Source organism: Nansenia antarctica (genome assembly GCF_963989245.1).
Source record: "Nansenia antarctica genome assembly, chromosome: 13".
Taxonomy (NCBI): Eukaryota; Metazoa; Chordata; class Actinopteri; order Argentiniformes; family Microstomatidae; genus Nansenia; species Nansenia antarctica.
The window spans coordinates 22,781,476-22,794,895 of NC_137683.1; the positions used below are offsets into that span (position 1 = coordinate 22,781,476).

Here is a 13,420-nt window from a genome sequence, read left to right on the forward strand (position 1 = left end):
TGGCTTTAGCCCAGCAGGCTAACACAGTCATGTGGCGCACAGGGACTTAAGGGAGGTTCTGGGATTGAGATACTGGGGGGCTCTGAGTGGGTTTCAGCCCAATAGTAGGAACAAGGGCCCAGTCAGGAATCGGAGGCAGGCCATCTGTCACGGGGAAGACAGATCAGAGACTTTTGCAACTGGGTGTTGCTGTATGCCTCTCTCTTTTGAGAGATTGATACTATTTTCCTTGTGTAAATATCTTTTTTTGGTTAGCAATAACCAAACATTAGCCTCAGTTGAATGTAGATAGCTCTAACATTACCTATGGAGCTCAAAGCTGGTTTTGGATTGCAATGTCACAAACCGGTGTTGAATATTATGTTCTGTTAATGAATGAACATTTGAAGCTAACATCTTGTAATTGTTGTGAATTAAATATTGTGGAAATAGTATTTAGTCCAATAGAAGAGTTCAGACTCCATCCAACTCCAACAACAACAACAACAAGAGGGATATGAAATCGTTGAAGGTGTTGTCTCCATTAATTCTCCACCCACAAACTATTACATTACAGACAACATTTACCTACTGGACAGCGTATTATTATATATGTACATAGAGTCATCCATAAACCACCATCCATAAACATCTGTGATAATGACGCAGTTGATGCATGCATACTGATAGATATTACTGATTGATGGTCTAACCATGGTAAAAATGGTCATACTTGTCAGGTTAAAAGACACAAGGGTAGAACAAAATCTAATAAATAATTGGTTATAAATAAATAAATAAAATTAATTATTAAATGTTATCTTATCAGTTTCAATAATTCAAGAACAATATGGAAACGGGGTAACAATAATATGGGAACAAACATCTTTCATGAAAAAAAAATGGCTTCAGTCCACCTTACATTGTAATAACAAGTTAATTGTCTTAATGCTAACTACTGGTAATTACCATGGTTACCCACATATTCTGAGCTGTAATGTTAAGTGCTACTGACATTTCTGTCAATTGGATAATAATAATAATAATAATAATAATGTAAGGAATACTGCAAGGATTTTCTTAATCATCATGTTATAAAAATGGTGTCACTGTGCCACATAGGAACATACTGCTGAATGTATTTTGTCTAAAAATAGACGTCAAAAAGATTTTATTGTAAAAATCATAGTTCTGGACGATAATCAGCTGACCTGTAAACAATAGAGAGAGGAGGATGTGGCTAAGATGAAGAGGAAATCGGCCAGGCCTTACGACGGACAATGAAACTGAAAAAATAGCAAATGCAAAAAAGTGTGTGTCATTTCAGCACAAACATCAGATTGTGACCATGATCCTGAGTTTGTCTCCAAGCGAAAGGAAACTTTCACCTCAACTTTCACACAAAAAAACATGATAATGTAGACAGTGTCTGGTACTACAGTATACAGTATATATATATGTTACAGTGAGTATAAATAAAATAATATACATGAGATGAATATCCAAATATGAATATACACATGGAAGGAATGGACTGGTGGAAGCGAGCCCTTAAAGTGCATTGCTTACTCCAATCCTACGCCTTTAAATAGAAGTGGGTGAAAAGTATTCAGGGAAAAGGGTGAAGAATGGTGACACAGGGAAAAGCTGCTACCCTGTAACCAATGTGGAGTCACGTATCCTTCAGAGTTGACAGGCTCAACAGTCAGCAACAACCCCGATATTCTCATGTGTTTATTCAAGGGACATTCATCTCCTATGGGAAAACATCTAAGATGTTTACTGGGCTTCATGCCCATTGTTGGTAACAAACGACTCCTCAGCAGAAAACTGACCATTTTATGTACGCAGTTGACCACCACCGCGCCAGGAAAAGAAACAATGAAATTAGAAACGAGATGGGTAATTTTCTACGGCTTTTTTGTCCTCCGTTGCGTCACAAGGTTGGGCTTTGTCCAAGCAATACCAGTTAGTATAACAGAGACGTCCAAACCAATACATCTCTCTCAGACAGCAGAACAACAGACACGATAAAGAGGGTCGATTTCATACAAAGGCTATGAAAAGGCTCTTGATTTGACATGAGATGTCAAACTGAATTCTGGTTTACTTCTCCACTCCTCCCCTCCCCTCCCCTCCCCTCTGCCCTCTACCCTCCTCTCCTCCTCCTCCTCCTCCTCCTCCTCCTCCTCTCCTCCAGTTTGTCTGTCTGAGTCAGTAAGAGGCTGACTAACCCCGGGAACTGATAACAGAGCAGGAAGCAGGAAGCTGCCATCTTACATCAACTCTGTGTTCCTCTAGCCTCAGGTCAGAGTGTCAGACCTATGCCTCACACAGGAGCAGACGGTCACACACACACAACCTCCTCCACATCAGGTAAATTACAGGTGTGTCTCTGACACACTCTTCAGACAGAGGCAATCTGAAACGATGTAACGACCAGCAGCTGTTGAAAAGAAAAGTACTACGGGGAGACATACTCAGCTGTAAAACTGTATGACAGGCTACTGGATAAAGGGCTGGGTCCAATAACCAATGATTTGTCAAGCAAGAAAAATGTCCAAATGCACACCTGGAGTAGATACTAACGCCTAACGTCATTACTAACAATCTCTTGACACTAGAATTAAGGTGGACGTTTCTCATAATGCACATGCGTCTGATGGGACTGCATGTGTATGGCTGGATTGGATGGATGGATCTCTTTATCTCTTTATTTTTTTATATTCCACACAGAAATTCCTCTCTTTACAGTCCTCCCCCCTCCTCTCTCTCTCCTCTACTCTATACAGTCATCCCCCCACCTCTCTCTCTCTCCTCTACTCTATACAGTCCCCCCCCCCCTCTCTCTCTCTCCAGTATGTCTCCTCTATACAGTCATCCCCCCCTTCTCTTTCTCTATTCCACAGTCATCCCCTCTTCCGCTCCTCTTAGTCCCTTTCTCCAGGATGTCATCTCATGTGTAACAGGAGACCCACCTGGGGCCTGGCCTCTCTGTAAGTAGTGTGTGTAAGCAATGTGTGTAAGCAGTGTGTGTAAGAAGTGTGTGTAAGAAGTGTGTGTAAGTAGTGTGTGTAAGCGGTGTGTGTAAGCAGTGTGTAAGCAGTGTGTGTAAGCAGTGTGTGTAAGCAGTGTGTGTAAGCAGTGTGTGTAAGCAGTGTGTGTAAGCAGTGTGTGTAAGCAGTGTGTGTAAGCAGTGTGTGTAAGTAGTGTGTGTAAGTAGTGTGTGTAAGCAGTGTGTGTAAGTAGTGTGTGTAAATAGTGTGAGTAAGCAGTGTGTGTAAGCAGTGTGTGTAAGTAGTGTGTAAGTAGTGTGTGTAAGCGGTGTGTAAGTAGTGTGTGTAAGTAGTGTGTGTAAGCATTGTGTGTGTAAGTAGGGTCTGTAAGCAGTGTGTAATTAGTGTGTGTACTGGTAGTGGTATGCATCACTCAGTGAGCGCGACAGGCTCCCCACAAGTACATCACCGTCACTCACCTACCGCCTGGACTACCACAATGCACTGGGAGAGGTGCTGTGGCGGTAATCGTTAGGGCAGATGGAGAACGCGCTGAAGCACACACGCTGAAGCACACACGCTGAAGCACACTCTCCGAATCCGTTGACATGATCTAATGTTTGTGTTAGTTCTCTCTAGCTAGGTCTCTCCACGCTTTCTCCTCATGAACTAGTGTTCATAAACACTTCAACAATGTGACATCGCAGGTTGAGGCGACAGGGTGTGGGAAAGGTCAGAGGTCGGCTGAGTGGTATCAACACGACCATTACGCCACGTCCATATGTCACTAGACGAGAGGTAGTCAAAACACCGGGCCAGCCGAGCTGTAGGCTGAGCTGGTCTCACTAGTGGGAGGACGGACAGACAGACAGACAGACAGACAGACAGACGACTTTGCACACACTTAGCACCTATGAGCCTGATGAGAAACGTCTCACACACATAACAGAAATAACAAATGATCCACCAGTCGAAGAATGCCAGCCGAAGCATGGCAGTATAAAGACTTGCAGGGCTTGACCTCTTGACCTCTCGGTCGACCTGTGGTCATAACCCTGTCAGTGGCAGCGCCTCCAGTCCCCCTACAGGTGATGTCATCACACCTGTACCCATGAATCTAGTTTAAAGGACCAAAATGGTTCCACTAATTATCACACAGACACACGAGCGGTGCCACGGGCCAAGCGAGAGGATTTACAGTGTTGACGCCACACGTGGCAGAAGAGTCCACTCTGTTCCTTAAGGACATAATCAAAGTCAAAAGTAGGAACAGAGTTTCAACCTTAACCTCTGCTTTGTTGAGTCTATTCTTCTGTGGCAGACGATTCCTAAAAAAACACAGCTGTAGACTCCGCACAAAGACAGATCTTGCTTTGAGGCATCTGATCGCATCAACAAAGACTTCGTAAACATCTTATTACGACTTAACCGTCAAAGTGGCACGTCGACTTTTAAACCATAACATGCCTTCCATTGCCTTGAAGGAAGCAAACAAACTGACGCTAGCTAGTCAGTGCTTTGTCCTGATCTCTGTTTTTAGACATGAGGAGATTGTATTTGACATAATAGGGAGCAAGCCAATGGTGTGGTCACTTTATGTCTGTCGGCATTGACATCTATCATAGAGGGACCATCTACTCTATATTGAGTTAAAGGAGTATGGAGCCTCCAAATTACAAGGCCCAGCTCCTGTGCATCTACTCTATATCCTTCAGTCCACAGTGAGATGCTATCGATGACTGGGAGAAGAGATGTTTGGGTAAGAATGGATGAGCTAATGTCGTGGTACTGACAGGGCAGTCAGAGTCTAGCTGGCTAGGCTAATGTTGCGGTCTTGGCGGATCATTTAGAGCAGAGCAGCGCAAGCTAACGGACGACTCACTCGGGAAAACGCACTCATTTGTACGCTGCCATAAGGGCCTCTGTAAGTGGTTCACATTGCAATGAGAGCATCACTCAGAGGGAATTGACACACTCAAAAGGCACAAAGGGAATTTAAATTCTATGTTTTGCTTTCCATTTCCAGTATTTGTCAATTTGTTAATTGAATTTCAGTTCACATTTGTGCACTGCGCTTTATGCATGGAAAATAACATGTCAACAGATGCTGTAAGACAGTTAAAACAATAAACAGTATGAAATCAGTTGCTGGCAATGCAGAGTTTGAAGAATTGGTCTCTTACCTCTCCAAGCCCAGCTGTCTCACTGATTTCTCCCATGTCGAACCTGCAAATAAAACAAGATTCAGTATTCACCAACATCAAAGTGGTCCATTATTCAAAACGATGATCGACACAGGATGTGCGCCTAAATTGTATGCTTTTGTGAGGCAGATTTATCCTTTCACGATTTACAAAAGCCTTCCCATCATTCAACACGGGATGACAACTTGAGCGCCGCTATTATTACAGTACAGTGAGCGAGCTTCGTGCCAATCAACTCTTGTCTGGGGTTCAAGCTGATTTTTCAAAAAATGTGATGCAAAGGCCACATTTTTTTTTCATGCTCATAGCACCTCATTAGGAACGCTTACAGGGATCTAAACCACATGTGAGCATAGGTGAACCACACACAGAAATGGCAGGACACACTGCAGACATAGACTCACAGACAGCCTTCGGGATCAGACCCAGCCTCTCAGTAAGTTGTCATTCTTTTGACTGAAATGGACTGTGCGTTTGGCAGGGGGCAGCTCCCATCACTCCCCTTCCTCTTTCTTTCCATGAAAATTACAATTAAGGACGCAAAAACAACGCAAAAAGACAAACAAACTACTTTTCATTTTCCTGACAGGCTCTCTGCCCATGATCGTTTGTTTACAGAAACACTTCCAGGTATTCTGAAGCCTCCGTAGGGTGTGAGAGCACAGCAGTAGAGTTCAACATTTTTTTCTCCCACTTCTCCGAAGTGTACCCACGCACTCATAGCTGGTCTACGGCGATGATTGATCAATAAGTCAGCACTTAGGCAGTTAATTAGCACTGTAATAATATTTACAGAAGCTATTCAACAGATTGGCTAATAGGGCCTCCTCAGATGAGAATGCATGGGCTGTCTCAAATTACACCCTATTATTATACCTATATATTGTATATGATAATAATATACGCCATTTAGCTGACGCTTTTATCCAAAGTGACTTACATTGCAGTGAGTGCATAGATTTTGCAGTATATATGGTCCCAGCAGGAATCGACCCCCCAACCTAAGCGTAGTTAGCACCATGCTCTACCAACTGAACCACAGATGAGAATACATGGGCTCTGCCTCAGATCACATTTATTTATTAAATATATTATATTATTTATATTATTATAGATATGATTTATTATTGCTTTTAGGGCATTTCTACTTTATTGGAATAAAGACAGAGAAAGGGTAAGAGAGGAGGGAGGGATGACATGGAAGATAATACGCAGTGGGGTCAGAATCGAACCAGGAACCTTGCGGTTATGTGGTATACGCACACCAGTAAGCACCCTCACACCCTACTATACCTATATTACAGTATACTAACTATTTCACCAGAGCCACATAAGACAAAATGTATTTTACAGTAAAAAGCAGTGCACCAGGCTCTCCTAGGATGGATAGTACAGCACAAAGTAAGTTACAGTGTATTGTGGGTAACGTAGGTGTTGATGTTGGCTGCTGGACAGTGAACAGTGGAAGGCTACTTTAATGAATCTAGGTAGTATATTGTTCCCTTGCAGAGACCCTAGCTGAGCTAATAAATATGAGGGGCATGTGTGTTTGTTTCATAGACAGTTTACTTTACGAGATTTTCTCACCTACATCATGTGCACTGCATGTGTACAGTAACACCTCTCTCTCCCCCCCCCCCCCCTCTCTCTCTTCCCCTCTCCCCACCCCTCTCCCCCATCTCTCTCTATACACTCACTTAACACTTTAATAGGAACACCTGTGGACATCCATGGACCCAACCTGCCTTGTTTCAACAGTCCAAGCTGGCGGAGGTGGTGTAATGGTGTGGGGAATGTTTTCTTGGCACACTTTGGGCCCGTTAATGCCAATCAATCGTCACTTGACTGCCACAGCCTATTTGAGTATTGTTGCTGACCATGTGCAACAATACCCATCTAATGGCTACTTCCAGCATGATACTGCATCATATAACGAAGCAAAAGTCATCTCAAACTGGTTTCATGAACATGACAATGAGTTCAGTGTTCTTCGGTGAACACCATTAGGATGTGGTAGAACAGAGATTCACAGCTTGAAAGTGCACCTGAAAAATCTGTGTGATGCAATCATGTTATCATGCACCATAATCTCAAAGGAACATTTCCAACATCTTGTGGAATCAATGCCACGAATAATTTAGGCTGTTTTGAGAGCAAAGGGAGGTCCAACCCAGCATTAGTATAATGTTCCTAATAAAGTGTTCGGTGACTCTATATACAGTACCAGTCAAACGTTTGGATACACTTTCCCATTCATGGGGAAGTGTGTCCACACTTTTGACTGGTACTGTAAGAGTTGACACATTGTACTAATTAAGGAATTTACTTTAAAGATGAAGGCTAAAACAAATCATATTTCTGTGAATACAGTATATTCTCTTATTAATGTGACCTTACAGACCCAGATTTATGTTAGTGTGGGGGGGGGGGGGGGGTTCATGGGAAATGGTCTGCAGGCCTTGAAGTCATGTTGTTCTAGCAACGTCTGCATAGAGGGTTCTGACGTGGATTCATCCACGATTTCAACCTCAGAAAAACTCTAGAGGAGTAATGGGGAGCTGTGTTTTAGCCTGGCACTGGTTTCGGTGTCTGTATTTCTTCTAGACATATTTCTTTTTTTTTCTCTCTCTTTTGTTTTGAGTGGGGCATTTTGAGTTGGGCCTGTAGGCTGTGGTGCTAGACCACTGGACCTCCCCAGGCCACTAGATGTATGTGGGATGTGTTATAGTCTGGAGACCATTCAGTAAATACATTCTGGTGTGACAGTAGTAATGTGCCCATCCAATGGTTAAGTGATTCTGTGTATTACATCTCCAAGCGTACCGGTCAAGTGTAATGGCCAAGCACAGCGGTGAGCACAGATCGTTCAAGGCCCACGCCAGCCAGTTTTGCTTCGTGGCATTTCTTGAAGAAAATGCTCAAAGAACGGAAGCGCAGAGTCCAGGCGTTAGTCATTTAGCTATTTTATGTTAGTAATAGCTATTTGAGAAAGTAAAGACATATACTAGAGCTAGGAGCTATTCTTAATAAATGAGTCAAAAGGTTGTTTAACTCAAAAGCTGATAAAGGGGGTTCGGGGGTTATATCTGACTATCTGACTAGATTTACAAACAGACTAGCCACATCACACTTTGTAGCTGTGTGAAATATCATGTCACACACATGAGAAACGACTTTAGGAGGAGCTAAGAAAATCGAATGTGTAGTCCAAAATACACATGCTTTGACCTAAATGGCAATTTATCGTGCAATAACATTGTGCAGCACCAGCATGTCATATATCAGCAAAAAAAAAACATCAAAATGACTAATGTGAGCCTCTGGATTTACAATTTTAAAATTCTTAAAAAACAACTCTCAATGACCTGGTAAAAATATCTCTTAAATTTGTCTCATAAAGTAGATCGCCGAACAGATAAGTCGTCTTATACACAGATCCCCTGCCAGTTGCCTCCCAACGAGATAAGAACGAGAGCCTTGGAGACGGAATGAAGATGAGGAAGAGAATGAAATAGAGAGGGTAGTGTGAGAGAAAGAGGAAAGGGTGGGGGGGGGTATAGAGAGAAATAGACAGGGCGAGGAAGAGAGACATATAGAAAAATAGAAAGAAAGAGAGTAAAGAGAGTAAAGCTGTTCCTGCCCGCTCCCTGCTGAGGGGCGCAGTGGCTGGGGAAACCAGGGAGCGCGGTAACGAGGTGGCGCGTAAGAACACAACACTGTAACAGCGCCGTAACAGGGCTGCTGCAGGCAATGGAGCTCAGAGAATGAGGCTACAAAGCCACACACACACACACACACACACACACACACACACGCAGACAGACAGACAGACAGACAGACACACCTATGCTCATTAGTGAGGAAACACCTCGTTGAACATAGCTATAATATTTAGTCACGGCACCAGCACTGACATATACAGTATAATAGTGGTGTTTAAAACAGCCTACAGTACACCCCAAAGTGTGTTTCCTAAGGATTTATCAACCCTACTAAAACCCCCCCAAAAACTGTTATTCTTCCTATTAACAGCCAATGAAACACATCAGTGTTCAGCATTACTCACACTTTTGTTTCATGTCACCGTTTGTTTTGAATTATAGGACTGCTTACTTTCATTATGAACTCTTCTTGTGTCTTTGATCAGTACCACAGTTTGTCTGAGGACAGCACTTTGTGCGTGCGTGGGTGAGTTTCTGTGTGTTTGTGTGTGTGAGGGTGAGGGTGTGTGAGGGTGTGTGTGAGTGTGTGTGTTCAAATGTAGCATGATACACCAATTAGACTAGACGCTAGTGTAAATCTAAGCAGGATCCGTCCACAGAAAGCCACATCCATCCATCACACACCTACGGTAATCGTATCACAGATGAAATGAAGATAAAAGAACTTCAATTAGGCAAAAGCTTCCCCCGTCAACCTCAACAGTCAAGTGGAGAAGGGAAAAACCTCAGACGATTTAATTATAACATTAGTCTGTCAACACTGATACAGTACAACGCCCAGGATTTAATCACATTGAATACCTGGGGTTACCATGACAACTGTACTGTAACTACATAGCGACACACCGCTGCTGGCCTTAGCGTTTCTCTCTATGACCTATATAGTCGAGGGGATGATTGACACAACACGGTCATTAGGTCACACACGTCTGTTCGAAGGTGTTCAGCCAATCAGAATGTGAGAACGAGGTCACCACGGAGTGCACACTGTACATAGAGAGGAGGAAGCACCAGGCAGGTCTACGGGAGAGGAAACAAGCGTGAAAGCACAAAAGGTTCTTCAAACAAAGATGGCTCGATGACATGTCAAGGAGGAAAACAAAAGGCTGATTTAATTCTTTGTAATGAGTTCCTTTCGAGACCTTCCCCAAAGAGTAATAAACAGTTAATTTCCACGCTGAATAACAATGAGCGATTCAGAAGCGCTTTTTTTTTCTTCTTCTTCTTCTTCTACAGAACCACCTGTGGTAAAAGAAAGAGGTTCTAAAAACAATCCCCAGAAGTGGCCCTGCAGAAGAACAACAGTGGTTTCTTTCTGCTGAGAGGGTGCCATTTTAGAGGCCGTCTGTCTCTACAACGGAACACTGTGTTTTCTTACGGATGAAAACGGGTTGACAGTTCAGGGGGGTAAAACAAGCCATGAAACAGGCTAAAAGCTCACCCAACAACATGGAATGTACTGTTAAGGGCTCTGCACACAGCGTGCGATTTCTGTTGCACGACAACATTCCATTTTGAAGTTTGAATGGAAGTCTATAAGAACATCGCATTTCAACACACGGCCCCGATTTTAATCGCACGGCGAAAATTCGATTCCATTCATTTTGAATGGGACAAAGCACACGGCGTGCGAGTTTTGTCGCACTGTCAAATTTGTGCTTTTTCCCATTCAAAATGAATGGAATCGAATTTTCGCCGTGCGATTAAAATCGGGGCCGTGTGTGTTGAAATGCGATGTTCTCATAGACTTCCATTCAAACTTCAAAATGGAATGTTGACGCGCAACAGAAATCGCACGCTGTGTGCAGAGCCCTTAAGTGAACTGCTAAATAAACACGTGTGCGTCACATTCCATAAATAAAGGTGGCTGTGAGGATTTCTTGTTGTGGACAACTTTGGAGTCATGTTGTTAACATGTCAGCGATCATGATCATTACTTTAATGCAATTGCATCAAGGAACAAATGAGGGATATAGAAACATCGAAGTCAACGAATACATTGATTTTGGAACCAGAGTTTTAGTCTTTCTGATGGTTGGTGTCTTCACAGATTTGGCAAAACTGTTGGGATGGGGCGCTTAGGAGGCGTAGCGGGTTAAGCGCTGACCATGTAATCGCAGGGTCCCCGGTTCGATTCCGGCTGGGGACATATCCTGCATGTCATCCCTTCTCTCTCTCTCACCCATCCTTCCTGTCTAAATATTCACTGTAACTGTCAATAAAAATGGAAAATATGAGTGGGACTGCCCCACTTAAAAAAAAAAAAACGTTAAAAAAAAAAAACCGTTGGGATTAGTCTCGGAATTACACTGTGACTGTGTAGAAATTTCATATCTCCTGAAATTAAGCAGTGAAAAGAGTTCCAGTATCAGATCGAGCTGGCTGATTTCCCCTATAAGACTCAAAATCAGCCAGATAGATCTGATCCTGGATAGCAAAAAAGAATCGGGAATCATTCTGATCAAGATTAAACGTTTTGAACAACTGGGCCCTGGTCCTGTTTTGCCTATCTTGACTTACATTCCCGAAACTGCACATTCGAGACTGCATGAAAAAAATTAGAAAAGAAATTGGAATCAAACCATTTAAATGTTGACCCTGAATGATGTCACACTTTGGCCCCTTTAACTATGGAATGATCCATGCACAGTACAGAACAATGATTCTAAACTCCCCAGTTATCTCACTCTGTCGTACAATGTAAACAACCATTCAAAAGTCATCCATACACCGAATGCACTTCTCTCTCAGTTTATGTACAATATGGGATTTCAACTCCACTTCCCACACATTCTTTTCAGGAATATCAGTGTTCCCCTAATGGATATACAGTATTCATGTAGCCTGCTAATTGCATATGTTTGCAGACTATTGTGTTATATAGTGTTGCGGTGGCGGGTTTGGGACCTCTTCCTTCCTTTCTTCCTTCCTGGAAGTCTCTTGTTGCTCACCTCATCATGACCCATAAATCAGCTGCTCTATTGGAAGCAGACAACCTTGGTCATGTTCCGTGGAGTGGACTCCAAACAGAAGAATACCTCATTTTCTTTTTCCAGTTTCTCAAACATTATTTCTCTTTTAGTTGCTATACGCACGCAACAGTCTTCAAATTAACGTTACGTTCTGCAGACCAAAGAATACTTTGTGTTTATTTATTATTATTATTATTTATTTATCCGGAGACTGGTTTGTGAACACAACCTGAGTAATAGTTCTGTTGACTGACTGACTGTTGACCCTCCCCCGTCCCCCATACACACACACACACACACACACACACACACACACACACACACACACACACACAGCAACTGTACTGCATCTGCTCCTTTGTTCGAGGCCTCTACTGTCTACTGTATGAATGTGGGACAAGGTGTGATGTATTTTTAGAGTGCGTTTGGGCAGTGCATCCTGGGGAAGATGATCCTTATCGCAGCCCTACACAACTACTGACAACAAACAGAAAAAACGTCACTTTTAGACTGTTGTTATGTTGCTGGCAGGTCTTCAATGTGATTAGAGATGAAAAACTCTAGTTGCTGGCGTCTGGAAACACACACACACACACACACACACACACACACACACACACAGACACACACACACACACACACACACACAAAGACGGGCCAGTGCAGCAAACAAAGGTCTATTAATCCAGACAGGGACAGAGGAGCTGTGACTGCCACAGAAAGAGCGCCAAAAACATTATGAATAAACTATTCAATACACATTTATAAACTCATAACACATTTATGTATAAGAATACCAGACTTTTTTTTTAGCTCTTACAATTGCCGTTCAATGGAAGTAAATGAACTTTCACTCAAATTGACTGAGCATTGACTGCTAGTATGTTCTCTTACGGCAGCTCAGTTCTATCTACGTTGTAGCCTGTCCCAGCAGTCTTTTGTGCCAGGCTCTCCCCTCACACAACAGTACAAATGCATTTACAGTAACATTTTTGGCATGTAGGTTGTTGTTTTTTTATTTATTTTTTTAAACGTTTCTTTTGGTATTTACAGTAGAGAAACTGTACAGGGGAGGTAGAGGGGATGAAGAGGTCTCAGGAGGGGCAGTTAAGGTGTAGCCTGAATGGAGGTGGAGGTCTTCAGCCGACAGCAGGAGATACTGTAGGTAGTGACTCAGCAGTCCTGACAGCCCCTCACCTCAGGTACTCTCTTTTAGCAGCCAGACTCATGTGGCATCTCCTTTCACTCCCTCTCTCAGTCTGTCCTGGGTGGGTTGCAGCGCACCGAGCATTTGCATTTGCAGCGAGAGCAGTTGCACAGTGTGTATGTGTGTATGTGTATGTGTGTGTGTGTGTGTGTGTGTGTGTATGTGTATGTATGTGTGTGTATGTGTATGTATATGTGTGTATGTGTATGTTTATGTGTGTGTGTGTGTGTGTGTGTGTGTGTCTGCATATGTATGTGTAGTCGTTTTTCATTGCAGATGCATCTCCTGCCAACACAGGAGGGTGGGTGGAGGGAGGAGGGAGGTCTATGTGTTTTTTGGC

General features: G+C 42.9%; 1 protein-coding gene across 1 annotated transcript in view; it reads right to left on the minus strand.

Annotated features, from left to right (window-relative positions):
• The window catches only part of LOC308169431 (piezo-type mechanosensitive ion channel component 2-like), a gene marked incomplete at both ends in the record, with an annotated part of 99,132 nt that overhangs the window by 54,711 nt on the left and 31,001 nt on the right, over positions 1-13,420 (minus strand). Inside the window, one exon of the mRNA XM_080544113.1 lies at positions 5,159-5,201. Within this exon, the coding sequence (XP_080400239.1) occupies positions 5,159-5,201 (43 nt within the window). The remainder of the gene's footprint in view (positions 1-5,158; positions 5,202-13,420) is intronic.